General features: G+C 37.8%; 2 protein-coding genes across 2 annotated transcripts; one reads left to right on the top strand and one right to left on the bottom strand.

The window, feature by feature from the left end:
• Nucleotides 1–2,503: 2,503 nt before the first annotated feature.
• On the top strand, nt 2,504–6,513 carry LOC307000853 (5-hydroxytryptamine receptor 4; the record flags this gene model as incomplete). The annotated part of the gene is made up of 2 exons (XM_079616779.1): nt 2,504–2,622; nt 5,439–6,513. The coding sequence occupies exon 2, from the start codon at nt 5,449–5,451 to the stop codon at nt 6,511–6,513; it is 1,065 nt and encodes a 354-aa protein (XP_079472905.1). The 5' UTR covers nt 2,504–2,622; nt 5,439–5,448.
• Nucleotides 6,514–10,466: 3,953 nt separating this feature from the next.
• On the bottom strand, nt 10,467–19,790 carry adra1d (adrenoceptor alpha 1D). Its single transcript, XM_079615026.1, has 2 exons — nt 18,488–19,790; nt 10,467–11,728 (listed from the first exon to the last, which is right to left on the bottom strand). The coding sequence occupies exons 1-2, from the start codon at nt 19,401–19,403 to the stop codon at nt 11,175–11,177; spliced, it is 1,470 nt and encodes a 489-aa protein (XP_079471152.1). The 5' UTR covers nt 19,404–19,790; the 3' UTR covers nt 10,467–11,174.
• Nucleotides 19,791–21,349: the final 1,559 nt, after the last annotated feature.

Below are 21,349 nucleotides of genomic sequence, written 5' to 3'. Positions count from 1 at the left end.
CATACACTATCCTTGATCATATTCATAATTAACAAAATTCTCATTATGCAGGGCTCAGTGCAACACATCCTGCCTGTTGGTTTCAATCTGCTTATTCAATAGCGCAGATGCTCTGTGCCTCTCCTGACAAACACTCACATTACATATGAATGACTGGGCTGGAGACACCGCTGGCCAAGGAGTGAGTCTGCCTTTTATCTGGGAGCAATTGAAAACCCCACATGTTTAATTAAAGCTCATCCTACACACTTGAAGGACTTGAGCTCAGACAGGCGCTCCAGGTATCTGGAGGGCAGTTTCACCTGTCAGATGTTGCACAGCAGGGGGTCCTGGAGGGGAGAGTGACACGCACCTCATGTGTACGTCTTGCTTCACATATTCTGTTCGTGCTGAGAGAGACCCGAATGCTAAAGGAATTACATGTGTAGGTGGGCTGGGGTAGATGATTAGCAGGGTTACAAGTTGACAGATACAAATCATTATGTTAATGTTTATAATATATTAAAGGGGTCTGCATTGTTTTATAATGGGGTGAACTTATAATGTTAGTATGTCAAAAATGGTCCTAGTTTAGAAATAAAAAGCATTTTTCTTACCCTGATTTTAGCCCTCTGATTTGAACGCTCTGTTTAAAGGGGCGTGTCTGCTGTCAGACTTCAGTGTAAACGCCCACTGCTGTGATTGGCTGACATCTTTCAAGGTTAACTAATTGTGAAAATGGTTGATTATAAGATTGTTTTTTATTGGGATTATATTGAGATCGTGGCATGAAAGGTTGCAGTGTTGAACATATAGCCGATGACAGACATGTCTGTTGAACGCATGAATGCAGTGATCTCGTCATTGCAACACGATTTCTGCACACTCACGATATGCTTTCATCATAACTAACAGTGAAAACACAATGTAAATAAGAGATTTGTTGATTATAACCGAAGTTTTGTGGAGAGTCCAGAACTCAGTCACTGATAACTTGCACTGTTTGATTGCACTGCCCCAGCGATTGTAAAGGGAGCGTTCTTTGATCGTTTTAAATGGTAAATGGACATTTATAGCGCTTTCACAGACAATGGCCACCAAAGCGCTTTACATACTGCCTCACGATCACCCACTCATACACCGCTTTATTATGAAGAAACACTCTTTTCAATAAAATAAGAACTTTTTTATACAACTTTAGATTATGTATTTTATCTAGAAAATGTGTGATCGTAAGTTGTCACTAGTCTAATTTTAAAGTTCAAATGTTTTCAAAATCTTGTCATTTCCATTAAACGTTATTCGGTTTTAGTATTACACGAAGAAAAATAGGTTGTCGTGGTCATCCAAATGATGTTTTACAATTGATTTAGTAATTTAATAATTATAATTTGTATTTTTTTGCATTACTTTAGGAAGCAAGCCACTTAGAGTTCCAGTAGATAGGCTAATCCAGTGGAAATGTTCATTCGAGCAATTGCGTGACTGTTTATATATATATATTATATATATAAATAAATAATGGGATGAATTTTGAGTTATCTTTTTATATTTAAACACTCTCTGTTTGAAAGTGGTTTGTTTTAAATGCCTGGAATTTTGGTTGTGAAAAAAAATATGCAAAAGTGGACTGTTTTTCCTTTTTGACATTTTAATGGATAACGCAAAAAAAAAGGAACATTGGCACTCATCCCATCTACTACAAATTTGATCTGCTGTCCTGTGACACTGTTGTAGAGAGTAGCTGCCATGAGCACCTGTTCACAGTAGATCCAAAGGAATATTTCATCCATTTATATCAGTTTCAATATGCTAAGAGCCACCACAAATCTATCTATCTATCTATCTATCTATCTATCTATCTATCTATCTATCTATCTATCTATCTATCTATCTATCTATCTATCTATCTATCTATCTATCTATCTATCTATCTATCTATCTATCTATCTATCTATCTATCTATCTATCTATCTATCTATCTATCTATCTATCTATCTATCTATCCCACAAAAGTTCCCCAAACGTGTGTATTCATTATTATTATTGAATAACTCATAGATCCAGCCAATAATCTGCCAAGATTTCTGTGGAGTCGTGTGGGCACAGATTCGGCATGGACCTGGAGCTAAACTCATTCTGCAGTTTGTTTACTGATCTTATCTGTGAAATCCAGATTCTCAATCTCAACACAGCAGTTTGTATCCTTCTGCCTTCCGCTTAGCAAAAGCAATTATTTAATCTGATTCAAACATCAAGCACAATTTTAGAAAACATGACTGTAACCTGTCTGTTTATTACCGTGTGACTTTGATGTCTGCATTAGCCACACTGAGAAACAGCCAACAGTGCAGGAAATCTGTCGGATGTGAGGATTATTTGCATAACAATGCCCAACTCTTAATAATACCCAACACACAGGCACCCACACACACACGCCCCGCCTACATTCTGATCAAGAGGACCGTTTTAGTGCTTATTAATGTGGCATATTCAAAATAACACGCACACACGGACACTTTACCACCCTTACTTTACCGATGGAGCTGCCACTCGTCTATTCATCCATCAGGAGAAATGGAGGAAACAAGAAGAGTCAGATAAACATGGCATTGTAAAGAAAGAAGAAACACTCCCATTTAGGTGAGTAGATCATCTCTGATTTGATGTGTAATTGTGATTGTAACATGCTTTATATATTATAATAGCAATAATAATAAATTATTATTATTACAATAGATCTCATGATTCCAGTTTTTGTATCGCATATTCAAGCATGTTAATGCTACTACTAATATAGTATTTATGAATAATAATGATAATAATATAGCTCTCTCCCAAGACGTATAGCCTATTTAAGCATGTTATTATTAATAAGAATAAATTATATGACTATTATATATTTCATAATTTAGTTTTAACCTTTCAAATGTCTGTATTGTTTGTCTTTGAGTATTACAATCTGGTATGTCTAGATCAACTGTAGCACTGTTATTCAAAAAAATTTTAATAGTTGACATAATCATGAACCCTGCATGTTCTCTAAGTGATTCCCTTTATGACTGACAGGTCTGTTCGTCTCCTTGTTAGTATGGGAAGGTGAGTTTCATGCAGCCCGCTTTTTGTAGATAATAATATGTCTGACTCAAATGGCCATTCCTGCCCGGTCCAGTCTCTCACTCCAATTCCTTGAAAGTAAAGCAAAAACATATTTTAAGTGAGTTGGCAGAATGCAACGGTTTGATATGGGTCAATTGTTTTGCTTGGAACGCGCCAGAGATTGGTTTTGTTCAAGAACAACAAACAAAGCGACTGATAGCACGTTCACATTGGATTTCCAGTGGCTTTAGTTTAAATATAAAGATTAAAGGGATGAACTGCAAGTCATTTGTAATAACTCCAGTAATTTAAGTTCAATAATATGAAAAGTGCTTGTGTATTGTCTGTTTTGTTATGGAAAAGCTGAGCGCTCTGTTACGGTCTGGATGTCTTTATGAACTGGATCAAGAATGGCCCCATATCTTTATTATGCACTTAGAACTAGTCAGTGTTTACATCTCTAATGTGGAGCGTGGGGTTGAGTTTAGGTTGTGTCTGAAATGAGGATCGACCACACACGCAGACACCTGTGTCTGTTTCTCCCTTTATCTTTAAACTGTTCTCAGAACATTGTCTTGATGTTCACGGGTTCTTACTGCAAGAGTGTCTCTGTACATTCGCCTGCTGTGTCAGAGGGATAGATTGTGTTTATGAACATGTCTGTTAATGCATTTAAGTGAACAGTGTCTGCAGTCCTGACCTCGCCGATCGGTCATTTTGTAAAATTGCTAATAACAGATAGAACCGAACAGGGAACAGATAAAATTATATAATTTTCATTTATCATTCTACTCTTCCCATTAGTTTTTAGTGTAAATTGCACTATAATGTGCAATACAGTATGCACAAAGCCATTTGGCATTCCACTATTTTTGAGCCAATTTACTCAGTCAATTCTCTAAAGCATTTATAGGGACACATCTACAGCATGCTAAATTTTATTATTCATTAAAAGATTATTAAAACAGTAGCCCATGGATAAACTGAAATTTATGACAGTTTAATGTCGTTTCAACCCAGTATGCTGTTGTATTATATTGAGATTTTTTGCAGATTTTCAAAAAAGCACCAAAAGGACGACTTATATGAATTTTGCCCTATATATTCAAAAAGTGGAGTGAAAATAATTTAAGTCAAAACACCACTGATTCTAACAGATGTGTTTTGAGTTTAGAAGATCTAGCACATTAGCTGTATGGACTTTTTAAAAATAATTTTATGGTGTTTTTGGCCTTTTTGGAGCTGGACAGATGTGGTCACATTGAACTGCTACTGTTTATGGAAAAAAATGTGGGTGAATAAATAAAGACAGAATTGTAATTTTTGGGTGATTTTTTTCCATTTGTGCTAAAGCAGACAGCAAAAAAAAATACTAAAATAAAATAATACAATTATAATAAGCAATAGTACCAATTGCTGATTTCACAAAGGAACCATAAACAATTTTTTTTATTATTTTATTATATATATATATTAATGGATTTGGTGAGTAAGAGCAAAATGTTAAGCTTACCTCTCTCCCTGTCACATGGTCCCATTGGTGGTAATTAAATTCTTTATTGTTACTGAACTAAAACCATTTTTTTCCCTCTCCGTCAAACATCCCCAGATGTTGTTTTCAGGTTCTGTCATGGGCTGAGAAACATGCCTGTCACTCATTAGGAACTGACACTCTCCTCCGCTCGACTGGATGCCAAACAATTCATTGGTGGTTTCAGTTTAACACGACGTACATTTTACATGAAGAACGTGCAATGGAAGGCTTCTTCATTCAATCTCAAATGTGTTACATAATTAATGGAATTCTAAAAAATAACATATTACACCATCCCCTTGAATTGTTTCAGATAATGAAATATATATGTCAGACAGTCGTGTTTTTGCTCACATCCCAATAGGGACTAAGTTAAACTGTAACAATGCTGATGACATTTCAGGTTTGCACCTTATGATCCCAAAGGTCAAGATGGGGCGCACTGCAGGGATACAGTTCCTGAGACAAGGTCGAGTTGAGGGGCTTTATATGATTCTTGGCAGATACCCAGAAGTAAAAGATCCGAAATATTGTTTTTATTGCAGATTTGGCTTGGATTTCCCAGTCTGTTCTGCTTTTCCCAGCCTTACAGGAGCTTCAGGGGCAGTTGTCACTTAGCAAAAATATGAATGGTGAAATAGACTAATTATTATTGTGTGGTGAAGCGACACAGCCATTTTTGTTCGCACATATCAGTGACTGGACAATATCTCAAACAAGCATTTTTGTTGGTCTTCTCAAACACTGCGTGTTGTGAGATCAAACAAAGCATTTATCAATGATCATGGGAATAAATCTTGAACGCATGTGTCTCGTTTATCACCAGGTTGAACAGCATGGAAAACTCCTCGGAATGGAGCAACGTTTCACTCGACGCCGATTTCGAGGCCTGTGCCACGTTGAGGAGCTCCGGTTCACGAGCCGCCCTCTATGTCTTCATCATCGCTGGTATCGTCTGCACCGTTGTCGGAAACTTCCTGGTGGTGCTCGCCATTGCTTACTTCAAACAGCTGCAGTGCCCTACTAACTATTTCGTCATGTCTCTGGCTGTCGCTGACTTCCTGGTGGGCCTTGTGGTTATGCCGTACAGTATGGTCCGAACAGTGGAGGGATGTTGGTATTTCGGTCCGACCTTCTGCCATCTTCACTCCAGCTTGGATGTTATGCTCTGCACGGCCTCTATCTTCCATTTGAGCTGCATCGCTTTTGACCGCTATTACGCCGTCTGCAACCCCTTGGTGTATTCGTTTAAGATGTCCCTTAAACGCGTCGGTCTGCTGATCGTGGTTTGCTGGGCTGTTCCTTTCCTCATCTCCTTCGGACCAATCCTCCTCGGGCTGCACAAGCTTGGCGTGGACGTTCCTTTGCCTGAGAACGTATGCATCTTCTTAGTAAACCGCGTTTACGCCGTCATGGCATCCCTTGTTGCGTTTTACCTGCCTATGGTGACCATGTTAGTGGCCTACTGGAAGATCTACAAGGCGGCCAAGCGGCAAGCCATGCAAATAAGCGCGATGGAATCGCAGATGGCGGCAGGTGTGGGCAAGGACTCGAGCAAGAAACAAAAACATCGCAACTCTATAAGGAGGGAAAGAAAAGCAGCCAAGACTCTGGGCATCATTATGGGGGTTTTCCTTCTCTTCTGGCTGCCCTTTTTCACCGTTAATATCGTTGATCCATTCATTGAGTACGGGACTGCTGGTGTGATTTGGGACGTGTTCCTGTGGTTGGGGTACGTCAACTCCTCCCTAAATCCTTTTCTCTATGGTTTCTTCAACCGTTCCTACCGTAGGGCTTTCCTCATGATCATGGGCTGCAGAATATGTCTGTACGGCACAACTCAAGGAATGGACCTCTCTCACTCGAAAAGAGATGCCAGTGAGCGCACAGACAACCAGTAGACTGTAGCGGCAGTTCAATTGTTTGAATAAAATGACCCAAACTTGTTCCTGTCCACCCCATATGGATATATATATAATATATATATATATAAACCTTTAAAATGCCAAAATATATTTCAAAATAGTGGCAAGAACATCCATTTTCAGGATGATTTCTTAAAATACATTTGCAGAAATGCAATTATGGACAATGTTAATGCATTTAGATAAAAATATCGTAAGAAATTGTCAATACTATATGGGGAAATGTAAGTAACTGACACTTTTTTGTATATGTTAAAATATATATTTGAAAATTAGAGCCGCACGATTCTGGATTAATTGAGAATCACACTTTTTTTTGTTTTTTCAAAAAGAGATCACGATTCACCCACAATTCTAAACAAACAACTAAACAAAATAATGTAATGTACTAGAGGTTCTGACAAAAAGTTGATTGCTGCAGTCTATTTAAAATGTTTAATTCATCTGAATAAGGCTATAAAACAAACTCGGTTTGAATGAATGATTCAGTGACCCACTCATAAATACTTCACTTGTTTCATTACTGGATGAATCAGCATTTTTGAACAAATCTCTTGAAGGAACGATTCAATGACAAATACATTTTAACAGTCACTTGTCGCCACCTGGTGTAAAGATGTAATCGATATGATCGTTATTTGAAGCGCCAAGTTACTTTCAAAATCACTTCTGTATACATCAGTGTTATCTGAACTATAAACTGTTTTGCCAGTACTTGTGGGATAATAAGAATATTTGTAACACAGAAAGAACAAAACTGTGTGTTTGAAAAGACTTTGAAATTGTTTCATATAATATTATATACCATGATAACTCTCTCAGCGGCAGCAGCAACTCAAATTTGAATGTTCCGGTGTGATTTTTTCAAAGATTTAATCGACTCGGGCGAATCGTTGTCATTTAGGAACGAGGTTGCGTGGGTGTTTGGATCTCGATCTTTTAACAATTAATCGTGCAGCTCTACTGAAAATATATGTTTGCCGTGTATGACCAAAAGTATTCTTTGTTGTAAGTCTTTCATAGATTCAAAAGATTAACACATTATGAAACCTCATAATGGGTTCCAAATAATAATAAAAATTACATAATATGAATCCAGTTAAATGGGAATAACCCGGCCAAGACTAACAGCACAGTAAGCGATAAAGTGCATGCAAACATTGTGATTTGGTGTTGAACTTCCTGTAAAATGTTTTCTTCCACTTATTTATGTTTACTCTGTGAATAAATTAGATGTCTGGCCTGCATTTATCTTTTTATTTTCCGCATATTTAGTGCTCTGCATCAAATTATACATAATTCTTTTGGTTACAAAAAGTACTTTACCTTTTGAACAATGGCAAAATTATGAGCATTCTGGTACAAAATGGTTAAGAACACATTTTAAACGCACATTATGTCCTTTGAAAAAGTTCTGGTATGTTTAACAAAATATGGCAGTATGATAATAAACACAACGAGGAACAACCAAGAACAGAAGGTTTTTTGGCATTTGAGAGAGAAGTTACAGTACACGTACTCTGTACATAGAGTGCCTTGTCAAAAGAAACACTCCGAAGGCATATGACACATCCTGCCCTGTCACAGATTTGAACCAGTGACCTGTAGAACATCAGAGTCATTGCTAAAATATGTGTGAGAACAAATAATGATATAATGATGGAAATTAAATCGTATAGTCGTGATCACATTTTCTTGATATAATTCTTATGAAATGACATGCTGCACAGAGCAATGGCACCAGCTGGTCTGCCTGCTTCAATAATGAGGTAAGCAAAGATAAAGAAGCTGGGGGGTGGGGGTTCTCAAAAATGTAAATAATATAATTTCAATAATGGAACTCATCTTTGGAAAACATTTAGCATCATGCTATGTTTTTTTAAATGAAGCTAATGTTCTGGCCATTCACTGCAGTGCTCTTCTTTTTAGACTTGTATGGCACTGCTTAGCGAATGACAGTGAAATGAAGCTTAAAAACATTTATGGGACAAGTCAAAACATACAAGTGCTTAGCTGAAGGAACCCATTAAGAACTGTTATGCATGTTGATGTTAGTCTTCAGTAATCCACAGGAAACGGGAGGACAGGGACTCACACTGATTTACTATTCAGTAAGTTCTGAGAAATCTTAAATGGAAAAGGAAACCGTTTAAAGTTAGTTTGCACTTATAGTATGCAATACTCACGAGTCATCTTCATACCCACACGCTTGTCACTTTTATAATTATGCATAATGTGAAATGATTCAGTGTTGTAATTTTTCTAGGAATTTGCCTTTTTTTATTAACAGTGACCTCTACTGGCCATTTTTTTTTGAAGTAAGTGAATTCAGCAATAAATCAGTTAATGGGAAATGCTGATGGGCAATGATAGTTCAAGATCATACAGTACAGAGCTATAACATGTGGGGATAGCAAAGCTATTTAATTAGATTTCTCTTACTTTTGATTGCAGATCTGGGTAAATCAGAGCACTGCATGTCACATTGTTGAAATCCCTTCTAGAGACAAGCAATGAGTTTCAAAATGTCTTGGTTGCTTGAATGTCATCAGCACTTGAGCAGCATGTTGTACAATGTTTGTAAAACTGAATAATCATGTTCTCTGTCATGATTTGATTATGTTCCAAAGAGCTTTGTATGCTTTAATTCAACATCTGACAAGAATATCTGACCCTTTGCACAAAGGAGTCACACATTTGTTTATTTGAGCAGCGACCTAGGCTATGTTCAGACTACCAGCAAAAATATAATTTTTTTGCAAATTCAGATCTTATCCAGATGGGTTTTTTGAAAGTCTGGACAGCAGAAGAAAAAAAAAACCTTGGTGACATTTGGTGGTTTGAAATCCGATTCCAATAAGATTTTTACTGAAACATCTCAGTCTGGATGCTCTGGTTGTTCGAATCAGATTTAAAATTTTCAAAGTCAAAACTGGTGACAGAAATGCCAGAAGCATTCATATATTCACATCAAGAGTTCACACTTACATATAATTTGAAGGGGTAAAGTTTAATGCGTATTTGGCATGCTAGTGGGGGGGGGGGGGGGGGGGGGGGGCTCCGAGCTCGGAGTTTGGCCCGAACCCAGAGTACTCCACCCTATGTAAGTGCTTAGGACTAGAAGCGTGGAGAAGGGGTGGTGTAGGGATGCTGCAAAACTGTCAATGGGATGAGGTGAGACTGCTGAGTGTATATACACCTCTTACCATTGATTGCTGAGTTCTCTACACTTGCGTTAATTTATCTGAACGTGCTCCTCCCGAACTTTGTTAATAAAACATCATATACTTATACTATACCAGTCTCCAGGTTATTCACCGCGACTCGACAGGGTGCTTATTTGGAGAGAAAGATGATGCACTTTTATTTTTCCTGCATTCATTTTGAAAGCCTCGTCACATGTGGGTAACACCGTTGTTACCAAATCAACCAATGCAGATAGGTTGTTTATATCTGGACACACAATTCTTATTTGATCACTTGCAATTAATAGTGTAGACAGTCTCCCTGAAAATATCTGATTTGAGAAACAATCTAATTTGCCTGCAGTCTGAACAGCCTTTGCCAAGAGATGGTTTGGAATCTTAAATAACTTCTTATCATTTTATTGTTGTTCTCTGGAGTAAAGCAAGATTCTCAAATTGATTTCACTATAATCTCATTTCTGTGCAGGAATAACATTATTAAAGTTATATGACTTGTGATTTTATTTATGGGCATAGTCGATTGAACAAAACAATTTCATTATTCTTAGGATTCATCAAATATGAGATCAACTGCATGCTCTTTTCAGATTTATTATGTTGTATAGTTGACACTGAAAGACGTCGTCACATCAGCATTACAAAGAAACCCAAAGCTTTTATCAACAACACACAAAAAAATTGAGTTGTAGTCCATTAATTATGATTTTTTTTCTTTTTTTTTTTACTATTGGTCCTTTTAGAGATGACTGAAAATCTCATGGTTGAAATAAGAATAGCATGGATAGAACACAGTATTCAACTATCCTCTTAAATACTGAAAACATCTGCACAAAATCCATTTCAATTACAAATTGTGCCTCACATTTAATGGTATGTACCTCTAAATCAATTTCGAATCTTTTAAAAGTGAATGCCACAGTAATCTGCGAATCACGGCTAATCATTATGTCAAATGGAATCAGTATCATGGGTTCAACAGTCTCTTGAGTACATCACAGTTAAATATATTCTCCATTCACACTTAATGGACAACCGGTCAAAGTAATTGTAACAATCACTCATTGTAAATACGTTGCTGGTCATCAGAGAGTTTGAAACTGTTTGACTGTTTCTCAAAGGCCATATGGACAACACAGTATACAGACACCCAGCAGCTATGAGTCTTTTCATTGGTCCAGTGCAGATACGTTTTTTTCATAATATTTCCATTCAGTGTACTTTCCCACTTTTAAAGTAATATTTTTAAATTATCCATGTATGCATTAATCTCCTTTAACACACAATTTTTCCTCAAGATTTGCGAACAGTGGCGGAGCCAGTTATAGTCACAACATAATTCCTACTAGTCTTTGAGGAAAAAATGATAGATTTAAAAAAGAGCTGGCAGTGGGTCAGAGCTCTGAGAAAACCGACAGTAAGCTCTGTCTTTGTTTAGATGTCTGTTTCCTTCAGGCCGTAGCACTCTGTGAGGTCATAGATCTGGTAGCTGCTCTGATCGGCGCAGTCATTATAAATCCCCATTGAGACCGTGTCGATCTCTGTCCGGGCCAGAGGAGACGTGCTACTCTTCCCCGTACCATTCTTGATCTTATTGGAAAGGTTGTTCATTTTCTCCTTCAGCTGGAAGGAGGACTTCTGTAAAGGGGGGAAGAAGCTCCAGCCCTTCAGACTAAGAGGCCGGCTTTTGCTCTGGCAGGAGTACAAAGAGTTACCGCACTGCTCGTGAAACGGTAATCCAGAGCAGTAGTCTCTGTGCGGGTCCCTCAGGGGTCCCCGCATGGCCGTTCTCCAACGCTGATCGTAGAACCGGCGCAGGACGCGGCGCCGCCGCTGGCACTGGCAACGCAGAAGACGAGTGAAGGCGCGCTGGAATTCCTTGCTCGAGCAGGGGTAAATTACGGGGTTAATGCAGCTGTTGAAGTAGCCCAGCCAGAAGATTACTTTGAACACCATCTCAGAAGGCTTCAGAGCTGGGAAGAAAGATCCTGAGGACGCAAATAAGAGAGAGAGAGAGAGAGGTAGAGAAATATTTAGTTGTCGGCTCAAGAGAGATTATTTACATGGGAAATAATGCCGTGCCTCAAGTAAACTTAGCCTGAGGCTACCCTTCTCCTCCCACGCGCTGAAAAGTTCAAATCTGCGAGTTCACCGTTTAAAACCATGTGTGTCTAATTATACCCAGCAGACAGATTATATACTTCGCTCATTGTTTTGGTTTTCCTCCAGCTCACTGAAAAAATCTAATGCACATGGCATATCTTCTAACAGTCTTTTTGAAACTAGTTCTATTTTTTTTTCTGTCTGCAGAGTGGGAGCAATGCCAATATGTCATTCCCAAATTCTCCTCCAAACCAAACAAGCACTATTAGCATTGATAGACTGGCCACACAAGCCTATTAGTCATCACAATCAACATGAACTGCCGCTTGCAACCCATTTTTCTGCAGTAATCTCTGAGCGAAATGTATTTAACAAAACAAATGCAAGGCGAGACTTGATTTTATCTATTGGGAATTGATTGGAACGTGAAAAGTGGGTGGACCAAATGTAGGTCTGATAAAACATTGCCTAAATAGCTTTTCGCCTATTGGTTAATGTTACTCAACGTGATGTCAGTGGAAATAGAAAATAGTTTCAGGGGAGGCAAGTTGTTGCATTTTGATTAAAGATTACGAAGACAAATAGTTGGCTTTGGAGTAACATGCACCATCGAATCGTTCACAATAAGACCACAATCATGCATTAAATAGATGGTTCATCCCAAAATTAACTTGCTTTTAAAAATAAAGGCACTTTATTGGCATTGATATTTCCAGGAATAACCTTTCAAATCCATAGTACCTTTCCAAAAAGGGCTCTTTAAAATATTAAAATGTTATTTACAGTAAGAAAATAATGGTTCTTTTGAGAACTGTTCAGTGTGGAAACCCAAGATGGATCCTTTCTTTCTTAAGACTTTTCCAAAAAAACCTTTTGCCTATACAATGTCAATCATATCAGTCTAACACATTGACCCCTCATTAACTTTCATTGGCCCATAAAAATCCAAATATTTTATTTTGTTTTCTATTGATTTGGAGAGTAAATGATGACATTTTTGGGTGAACTATCCCTTTAAGAGAGCAAATAGACTCAATTTTATTTCATACTGACTCATACCAAACCATTATTTTAGTTGCAGCATGCACGAACTGAAGATATAGAGCATATTTGGTCGATGGATCTCTGTCTACATTGTGTCTGTCTTCACATTTTCTCCTCCCACACATACACATCTAAACTACTCGCACATTTCTGCTCCGTCTGCCTCCGTCAGACACCACATATGTTGCCAATACCTCCTCCCTGCCTTGCTTTTCCCCCAAGGGGAGTGAGAAGAGGCTAGCTTTGCATTATCTCACACATAAAACAGTTGTCATCGCCCATGCCATGCATTTCAGTGTCACGAGAGGTCAGAGTCCCTCCCTGTCAGTGGATATGTATAAAAATAGCACCAGAGGGAATAGATAGTATGGACGGACTGGGAGTAGAGCAGTCTTGTTGAAACATTTTTTGATGAACAAAGAGATGCTCTCCCTCTTGTGTAAAGGTCGTAATTTGGACTATGAGATGAAAGCTTTCCCTGGAAAGCTCCTTTTTGGTAATTGTAGTGATTTTGAGATACACCAGGATGTTTGGTAGCTAGTTTTTTTTGCAAGAGCATCATGTACAATGTAGCAGCCCCTATTTTGGTGCAAACTGGAACCATTCTGATATTTCCACTGCAGAAAAAGTGGATCTTCTGACTCTTTTAGTTCTGATTTTAGGAGAACATCTGAGGAATTCTGCTAAAAGGATTTAGAAAAGCAAGCCAAACTAAAGTAGACACTTACTGGTAGCTGAAAGCATAATCAGTTATCCAAACTATTTAATGAATGAAAGAACGATGTGTATATGTGAATTATGGATGCGGATGGCCTAATTATAAGTTAAGGAAATGGGTTTAGATGGCAATTGCACATATCCAAATTGACATTCATGTTCTTTACACTCCTAAAAATAAAGGATTCAAAAGGGGCTTTTCACAGTGATGCCACAGAAGAACCTCGAAGGATCCTTTCAGTGAACAGTTCTAAAAAGAACAATTTTTTCCTTAGTGTGAAGAACATTTTTAATAATGATGCAGCAGTCAGAGAGGCAATTCTGTGGTCTTGAATTTGCGTTCTAGAATTGCATTTGCCTGGCACGAGCCACTTGAGCTATAGTGTTTTGGCAGGTAGCCACACGTTAAAGCTGTCTCATCTCATACTGATCACCTGAAGAAATATTTTCACGTGGTCTATGGCTATTGGCTACATGTGTAAGTTCATGTCAAGCTGCATTCCGTGTCAATTTGAATTAAATGTATTAGAAGCTGACATGACAACTTGGTTCAAAAAGGGAAAGGATCATATTGACAGGCAGGCAAAGTTTTTCGCAGATATGAATATGACTTACCTACTCTACTATTTTTCTGCTTAAGGTTAATAATCAGAGGCACTATTAAAATAGTTGGTAACACTTTATTTTACAGTGTCTTTGTTACATATGTTACATGTACTTACCATAGTAATAACAGTAAATTATGCATAATTACATGCACCTAACCCTCAACCAAATCCTACCCTATCCCTATAGTAAGTAGCATGTAGTTGCTTAATATTACTCATACATATATAATTACACTGTAACAATGACACCTTAAAATAAAGTGTAACCAAATATTTATTAAAACTCACAAAGCACCATCATAGTAGTCTTATGAGATAGTATTAGTGAAAATTAAGTCATTGTGAAATTCACCTGAAAAAAGGCTAATTCTCTGGACTTTGGATTATTCACGTATACATACTCTCAAATTACTATAATGACAAGGTTTACAATTATTACACATTGAAATCAACAAAACCTTGCAATTCAGTTAACTGTCAAGGTATATGTACATGTCATTTCATGAAAGTAATTTGTAGTTTTCTTTAGGACAGCCGCAAATCTCCTAAAACATGGTCTAAAGAGATTGGATTTAGGAAACTTCATGGTCAAATAATACAAATTAAAATCATAGTGAAATTAAATTCGTAGCGTCGCATAATCTTACATTGCCAATTCATTGTAAATACTGTATATCGTAAATATTCAATATACTCTCTCAACACACCATCATCACCCACTGTCACCCACATCATCTTATCCCTGTGATCAGTGGTTATCGGTGTTTCAAAGCTTCAAAACAGATATTAGTACTTCAATAGGTCGGTAAAATAACATTACATCAGATAATGAAATACGTTTATTTTACTGTACATTTAAGTCTGTGAAACCTGAAAGGTTGCTACCGTATTTTTTTACGGTAATTTTAACATAATTTCTTTGACAGGGTACAGGTTGCAACACACACACACACACACACACACACACACACACACACACACACACACACACACACACACACACACACACACACACACACACACACACACACACACACACACACACACACACACACACACACACACACACACACAAATAATGTGTTGCATTTACTTAGATTAATCACTTACACACTCTCAAATTACTATAACGTCATGAAAATGTTTAAAACTGGAATCAGTAAACCTGACAAAGCATTTAACAATCACAGAATATTTACCTATGTAATTAAAAAAAATTACAAATTTAGGAGAGCAGAAACATCTGGCTCTGTTTGTCACCAGTAGACTTTCACAGTCCAGCACAAACATATGCCATAAGGAAAATATTCCCTTGATCCATCACAACAGTAACAGTGTGGACATGCTGTTGCCAAAAATATTACCATCATTAAGAGGGTGGACCTGTCACTTTAAAAACTTGCGCCACACAAAGTACAATTATATAAGTGGAGCAGGTGTGTGTTTATTACTGTAACAGGCTGATTTATCCCGCTCATTGCACAGCTACTCACAAATTTGTACGGATATTCAACACTGATGTGGGTTGAAATTATTTCCTAATCTTATATTGCCTTAAAACTTCCAACAAGAAAAAAAATGTCCATTACAATGTACAAACCAATTGGTCTAGGAAAAATATGAACACTATCACAGCAATGTTAATACTGAAGTGGTCTGTAGGTCATTTTCACCAACCGAGATGCAAGATGGCGTCAGTTTTGTTTGGATGAAACAAGACAGAATGAATGAAAAGAACGATTTTAGGAAATATCAGGCTGCTGAATGACCAATCAGAATTTTTAAAAATTAAATTTTGAATAACCACAATATATAATACCATAAGTAGAATACAATACAATATTCCAAATGCCTTGACACTGAAGCAAGCTCTAACGTCATTCAACCCTTCATTTGTAACGCAGCGACTCACAGTTCGTGCTTCTCCAGTGTACGTGTGGATCTAAGCCATGACATATCCCTCCTCTGTCCTGGTGGCTGGCTGCTTCTGAGGCTTTGGAAAACGAAAGCACCCTCTTTAACTCAACTTGTTAATAGCCGTGATTAAGGCAGTGGAGCGTTGGGCAAAAAGAGGTTAGGGACTTGAGTTAAAGTGCCTCCTTCATATTCTCAGGCTGAATAAAGGCAGCCCCCTCTTCCCAAACCATCTTGATCCCAGAATTTCACCAGTACCACATGTATATTATGCCAGGAGATGTTATCAACCACTACTGCCCTGTTTTTCCCCACAGTGACTGCAAGTGGAATACCAGCAGGGACTGTCAAAAACCGCACTTTTGGAATACCCTAGAGATGGATGGGATGGTTGGTTTGGGGGGAAACCAATAAATTGTGGGAAATGTACAATGCCAGCCATGTTTTTTTTTTTTTTTATGTAGCCTCAATTTCGAATTATCTCAGTGAATTATCTATAGTCAACATCATAATCATTTATATTTGTCATTACATCATTAATCATTATTCATACTATTTGTTTGTTTGTTTAGATACTTAAGATGTACCCATTTCATGCCTGCATGTCAGCAACACCAAAATTAATTTAATGTAATGGAATACTGTTTTTTTTCTTACTAGCACATTTTCTGGCCTCTGTGACATATTCTTAGGTAATGGTTACGTGACTGGAACATTGAATTTAATGTCTTTTCTTCAGTCTCCCATGGGTGGTCTTTGATTGAGCATACTTAAAATTGAATAATCTCTGCATTATGAATATCCCAAACATCTTTGTTTGTTTTCTATGCAGGATACAGGTATAGTTATTAACCCTGTGATGTAAAACTTAATAACTTAAGCATTGCACAACTTTTTGTTTTTCATGGGGTTTGGTGACAGGATTTTTTTTTACATGATTGTGTGTTTTATTGAAAAACGTTTGAAACTTTTGGATGTACTGCTTTTTTGTGAGCACTTGATTATTGTTGTGTTAATATCGTAAAATCATGGGGAATATAACTAAATGAGCCACAACTCATTTTTGGCTGCTTTAGAACATGAAAACCCCAATAGAGGCGTACAGGAATATTATGAGATAAGATGTACTGTCACAAAGAAACTGATATTGACTGATTGCATGCATGATTCAAGAGCAAACAAAGCACATTTTTATGAACTTTTCATACCATTGCTTTATAAAAAAGAAGTTTATAAACGTTCTATCTATCTATCTATCTATCTATCTATCTATCTATCTATCTATCTATCTATCTATCTATCTATCTATCTATCTATCTATCTATCTATCTATCTATCTATCTATCTATTCATTCATCCAATCCATATACATTCAACATGCACCATTAAGTAGCCTACTTGAATCCCACAGAACATAATGTTCTCCAATACAAAGATCGTTGCACATCAAGTGTAGCAAATCAACAAAATCTCGCCCCTGGTTGAGCTGCTATCAAATCCTGATCAAAACCCCACTCCATGTGCAAACATCCAGGGCAGGCTACCATCTAATTTAATCGTATTAACTGTGAATGTAATAGAAGTGATGCGTGGAGCTGCTTTCGTCAGTAAGAAAAGCGCAAGTAATTAACATTCAGATAACAGCTCTTGTGTGCTTTATATCAGGCTACGCATTTCGCACATTTTTGTTTCCCTGGCCACGGAGTAGCTAACATTATGAACCGAAATAGACGTGTATTTTACACAAATTTCAAGGCATAAATAGACTAATTTAAATGTAATTTTTTACAAAAGAAATAAAATAGACAACGAAAGATATATAAACAATAAACAGTGGATTCTCTAATAAACTTTCTTCTGGAACCAATATTGTTTCCGAATTAATTGTCTCATGTGAAAAACATAACCTAACAAAAAAAGTAGGCTACCTATATTTAGAAAACACATTTCTCAGCAAGATCGAATATTACAACAAGAACATGGGATTAAAATAGGACTATAGGATATATTTTAAAACTCCTAGATAACTGTCCAGTAGCAAGACAATCAACAATATTGTTGCAATTTTATTTTATCCAGTAGGATCTTATTTGATTATTAGAGTTTTTTTTTTAATTCCATTATGATTCGTGGCAAATTGAAATTTGTACACAAATAATGATGATGTCATAACATACATTTACACTAACTGTCACAATAATTTCTGTAATTTCTACTCGTTGAAATGACATAGGCTACTTTGGTTTTACTTTTAAACAAATTGTAAAGCAAGAAGTTTAAAAAATGTTGCTCTGTAAATAAAAAAAAACAAAGTATGAAAAACAAAGTAAAAACAAAAAAACAAATAACTCGTCTACGTACCCAAAGGCAAGACGAAGAAAAACGGTAGCCAGCAGAGAATGAACATGCCCACGACGATGGCGAGGGTTTTAGCAGCTTTCTTCTCCCTGGAGAACTTCATGAGTCTCACGGACAGTGAACTTCTGAACGGGTGATTTTTTGTTTTCGAGTTCGAATCCTCCGGAATGCTCCTGCAATGTATCCTCAGCACCACTTCCATTGATTTATCTCTCTCCCGTTTCACACCCGCTTCCAAACTTTTTGTAGTCCTGCGGGCCACGATGTATACTCTAGTGTACATGACTAAAATCACCATGAGCGGTAGGTAGAAGGAGAATAAGGAGGAGAACAGAGCATAACCCGGTTCCTCCGTGATGCTGCAGATGCTTTCATCCGAAGGTGGAGGTTCTTTCCATCCCAAAAGCGGTCCGATAGAAATCACCATTGAAGAAACCCAGACCACCACGAGTATGACACCTGCTTTCCGTTCAGTCATGATAGTGGGGTATTTCAGACAGTATTTCACCCCGATGTATCTGTCTATGGATATAATGCACAAACTTAAAATAGACGCCGTGCAACAGAGCACATCCACCGCTGCCCAGATGTTGCAGAAAACGCGACCGAACACCCAGCATCCAAATACCTCCAGAGACGCAGAGAACGGCAGGACAATGGTACTCAGCAGAAGGTCCGCTATAGCCAGGTTCACAATGAAGAAGTTGGTGACCGTCTGCAAATGTTTGTTGCAAAGGACCGAGAGAATAACCAAAATGTTCCCCACGATCGCCACCATAATGAAGATGGCAAGAAAGATTCCCACACCGATGACTTGAGAGTCGACGGCGATTCCCTCACAGGAGGTGTTGCTGATGTTGGAGAGAAAGTCCGAGGGGAATTCATCCTTGCTCTCGTTCAGCAGTTTAGAAAATGTCATTTTAAAACTCCATAAAGACGACTTTTAATGGCTTGGTCCGATTGTGTTGGCTGCTCGGTTCATGGTGAGTTTCATCATCATCTTCTTCATCATCCTCATCATCACGGTTGGAAGTTGTCTTCAGATTGTTCAACTGAATCCGTTACTTTGTGAGCCTATTTATAAAATGTTGCATGTTAAACGTCTCGTTACACCAACACTTTCGTGTGATGGCATAACCTGACGTATCATTTGAACTATTTAAAACAATTTTTGAGGTAGAACAAACTAACAAGCAACTAACAAGCTCCTAAGTCTGTAAAAACCATGGTGCCGATGCACTGCAGGTATTATGGAGAGGCAACTTCTGGTGGCATCCTCAGCGACCACTCCAAACTGCATTACTGTGGCTCAATGTGGACCCCAGTGCTCCAGGTCTCCTCCTCCTCCAGCTCTGAGAACTTGGTGACGCGTCGGACATTTGCTTCATTTCTTCATATGACCACTAGAGGGTTCTGTATTATTGTGGCACAGAGAAGGACTGCTTGCATTTTTCTATGATACTTTGGATTAGTAGAATATCATTCAGCTACAGTAATGGGGGGTAAACAGTCATGTCAAGTCAGATTTATTTGTATAGCATTTTTCACAATATATGGTTTTAACTAGTTTACTGAAATTCATCCCTTTATCCCCAAAAAATCCATAAATTAAATGATTGAAAGACTGTTTAAATGGCAAGCATGGTCTTTAATTAGCAAGAAATTGCTATTTTACAGTCCTTGAAGTCCAACAAAAAATGACTGATATACAGGCAGCAGTCAGTAAAGGAGACTCCTGATATTCATACTAAAATCACACTGAAAAACAAAACTAAAGCAATATTTCAGATTTGTGTGTAAAACCCCAGTGTACAACATGTCGCTTTTCCATTTGAATTTCTGTCGAATGCCATCCTCAATAAAAGGTAAATACCACATGGTTTGTGTGTGTGGTTGAAAGTTTTTTTTTTTTTTTTTGTCATGACAGCTTTTTGACTAAAACCAAACCTCTGAAAGCACTGTGCATTCCCAATGACATTCCCAATGACTCTGTGCAGCTGCCAAACTGCCACATGTAGGTCCAGATGCACACTGAAAGCTGAGGGGACACTGGAGAGCCACAGGGTCCCTTGATGAGAAGTTGGGAGGAAGTGATTATACTCAAAGAAACTGTAAAATAGTACTGGGATACACATTAACCCTTGTGTGGTGTTAATATTTTTGTTATTCAGCCAGTGTTCGTGGGTCTGGTGGACCCGCCGGATTTTTGGGTTTTTAAAGGTGCAGTGAGAGATTTCTGAGAATCATTGTTGAACACTGTTGATATTTGAAATCAACCCATCCAAACACACCCCTCCTTCATTGCTCCGCCCCCAAAATGCACAAACACTCAATGCAAGAGTGGATGTCTCTTTATCATAGCTGAAGTGAAGCAAAATAAAGCTTCATGAAAAATAAAGTGAAGATGACGAACGAACGACAAGGAAGAATAAAAAATATACATACAGTCCACAAATAAATATAAGCAAGAGTTCATTGTTAGTTGCCAGCAGCACACACTTCAAAACCAATGTTACTCAGATATGGAGCAGAAATAACGCAACCTCGGCCTCCGGTTTTCAGGCCTTCCCGCAACGCTGGAAAGCTTTTCTAATATTAACGCGGGTCCTTAAGCTCTTGCCTGATCATAACTCTTCTTTCGAGATATTCCTCTGACCTTTTCTCTTTTGTAAAGTTTCTCAAACAGTCTTTCTTTAAATGTCTGTCTTGCTCACTCTCTCTCCTCCCCCACCATGAGTGTATACGTCCCCTGCAACTGATTGGCTACAAGTTACCATAGCTCACTGCCAATCACAGTCAGTGTTTGAATATTTTATGATGCCTTCCAGGTAATCATCACTGATGGCATGAGACACTGATATTAAA

This window comes from Phoxinus phoxinus, assembly GCF_949152265.1.
Source record: "Phoxinus phoxinus genome assembly, chromosome: 6".
NCBI classification, from domain to species: Eukaryota; Metazoa; Chordata; class Actinopteri; order Cypriniformes; family Leuciscidae; genus Phoxinus; species Phoxinus phoxinus.
Note: the sequence above shows the minus strand (reverse complement) of the source record. Positions and strands in the feature narration are given on the sequence as shown.

Excerpts from the sequence above, each read along its gene's own strand:
- adra1d (XM_079615026.1), bottom strand. The coding sequence starts at position 19,403 with ATGACATTTTCTAAACTGCTGAACGAGAGCAAGGATGAATTCCCCTCG. Across the intron at positions 11,729-18,487 it reads TTTCTTCGTCTTGCCTTTGG|GATCTTTCTTCCCAGCTCTG; the intron begins GTACGTAGACGA and ends TTGCGTCCTCAG.